A 1,751-nucleotide genomic window follows, 5' to 3' on the forward strand; every position below is an offset into this window, starting at 1 on the left:
GCGCAGAGCCTGCAACCCCCCGGGTCATGAGGAACGAGTACTCTGTTAGTACTAACACACACTCTGTTAGTACTAATACACACTCTGTTAGTACACACAGCGCAGCGCCTGGACCCCCCGGGTCCTGAGGGAGGAGTGCTCTGTTAGTATTACACTCTGTTAGTACTTATACACACTCTGTTAGTACTAATACACAAATTACACCTACTGGTCCGGATGCTATTGTGGATGGGGGGACTGTACGTGGCCCCTCCGGCCCCCCCGGCCCCCCCGCTGACGGTGCTCAGGCTGAAGGTGTAGCGTCGCCCTGGAAACAGGCCCTGCAGGATGCGGCTCCTGGAGGCGGGGCTTCTATACGGGTCTGTGACGGACAGCCGGTCCCGAGGCAGCCACTGCAGCTCGAAGCTGTCGTAGTCGCAGTCAGGGGGGGCGTTCCAGGTGACCTCCAGAGAGGTGTTGGTGACCCCCCCGAACAGGAAGGAGGTGGGGGGGCTGGGAGCTGTGGGGACAAACGCACAATTAAAACATGTCTTACCATTTTTATTTTTTTATTTTGCACTTTAATGCTACAATATGATGTTAGATATCAATTCAGATCCCAAAATATATATATATATATTTATATATATACGTCAAATACGTGTGTAATGTAGATCAGCCAACATTTAGACCAATCACTATCCAGATATGTGTGTTCCCCCCTGCAGATCTGCTCTGCAGCGCCCCTTGCTGGCCAGAAACTCATAGAAATCTCCGGTGATAAAAACAGTTTCTGATGAGGTTCTGAGTCACAGGACTTCAGGTTTTACTAGATTTCATGTCTTAGTCCATCAGGACTTTACACAGCGTCATGTTTGCTCTGACTGAACCAACAGGGCTTTTATTGTGAAGGGTCAGAAGCAGGAAGTCATACAGTTTGGTTTGGACTACGGAGCGGTTTAATATTAAAGTCTATCGGATCACCCAATGACCTCGTCCCACAGAGAGCATTTCTGTGGTGTTGTGTTGGTGTTTGGGTGGTGTTTGGGTGGTGTTGTGTTGGTGTTGTGGTGGTGTCTGGGTTGTGTCTGGGTGGTGTTTGGGTTGTGTCTGGGTGGTGTCTGGCTGGTGTCTGGGTAGTGTTCCTCACCCGTCCTCCCCTGGCTGAAGGCTGTGTTGCTCCACCCTCCGCTCAGGCTCAGCAGCTCCACCCGATACAGGCGACCCGGCCTGAGGCCCGAGAAGAGGAACTCTGTGGCATTTGGGCTCAGAGGCTCCGCCCACCGGGCTCCGTGGGAGCCAATCAGAGACGCTAGGTAGCCGCTCACATCTCCAGCCCCTCGAGCCCAGCTCAGCCTCAGGGACTGGTTCCCCGTTTGGACCAGCAGAGAAACCACGGCTGCTGGGACTGAACACATGGGGGCACAACTCTCTCAATAAACAACATCAACAACAACAACAACAACAACAACAACAACAAACTAATACAGTTCTAATATTACGGCTGCTTAGACTGAACACATCGGTGCACACTGAGAACACCCCCGTGGCCTGTACTCTGAAGCCAGTCCAACAGACCCCTCACATACAACATATAAGAACATGACATTTATAAACATAGCAAAAATAAATACATGATATGCAAAAAGAGCAAGAGCAGCACACACAAGTATTTACAACCCAGTCTCACATCTAAACGTGTAATAACTACGTTGGTCCACAACTTGGGACGTAGTATTTCTACAAAAACTCCTCTGAAATTGTAGGATCCC

The 1,751-nt window shown here is 50.4% G+C and overlaps 1 protein-coding gene across 1 annotated transcript; it reads right to left on the reverse strand.

Annotated features, from left to right (window-relative positions):
• Positions 1-208: 208 nt before the first annotated feature.
• LOC104962537 (receptor-type tyrosine-protein phosphatase beta-like) lies at positions 209-1,400 on the reverse strand (the record flags this gene model as incomplete). Its single annotated transcript, XM_010790988.1, has 2 exons — positions 1,130-1,400; positions 209-499 (listed from the first exon to the last, which is right to left on the reverse strand). Coding segments are annotated over exons 1-2 (559 nt in total), but the record flags the coding sequence as incomplete, so codon positions are not given.
• Positions 1,401-1,751: the final 351 nt, after the last annotated feature.

This window comes from Notothenia coriiceps, unplaced genomic scaffold, assembly GCF_000735185.1.
Source record: "Notothenia coriiceps isolate Sejong01 unplaced genomic scaffold, NC01 NC01_scaffold00001504, whole genome shotgun sequence".
In the NCBI taxonomy this organism is placed as follows: domain Eukaryota; kingdom Metazoa; phylum Chordata; class Actinopteri; order Perciformes; family Nototheniidae; genus Notothenia; species Notothenia coriiceps.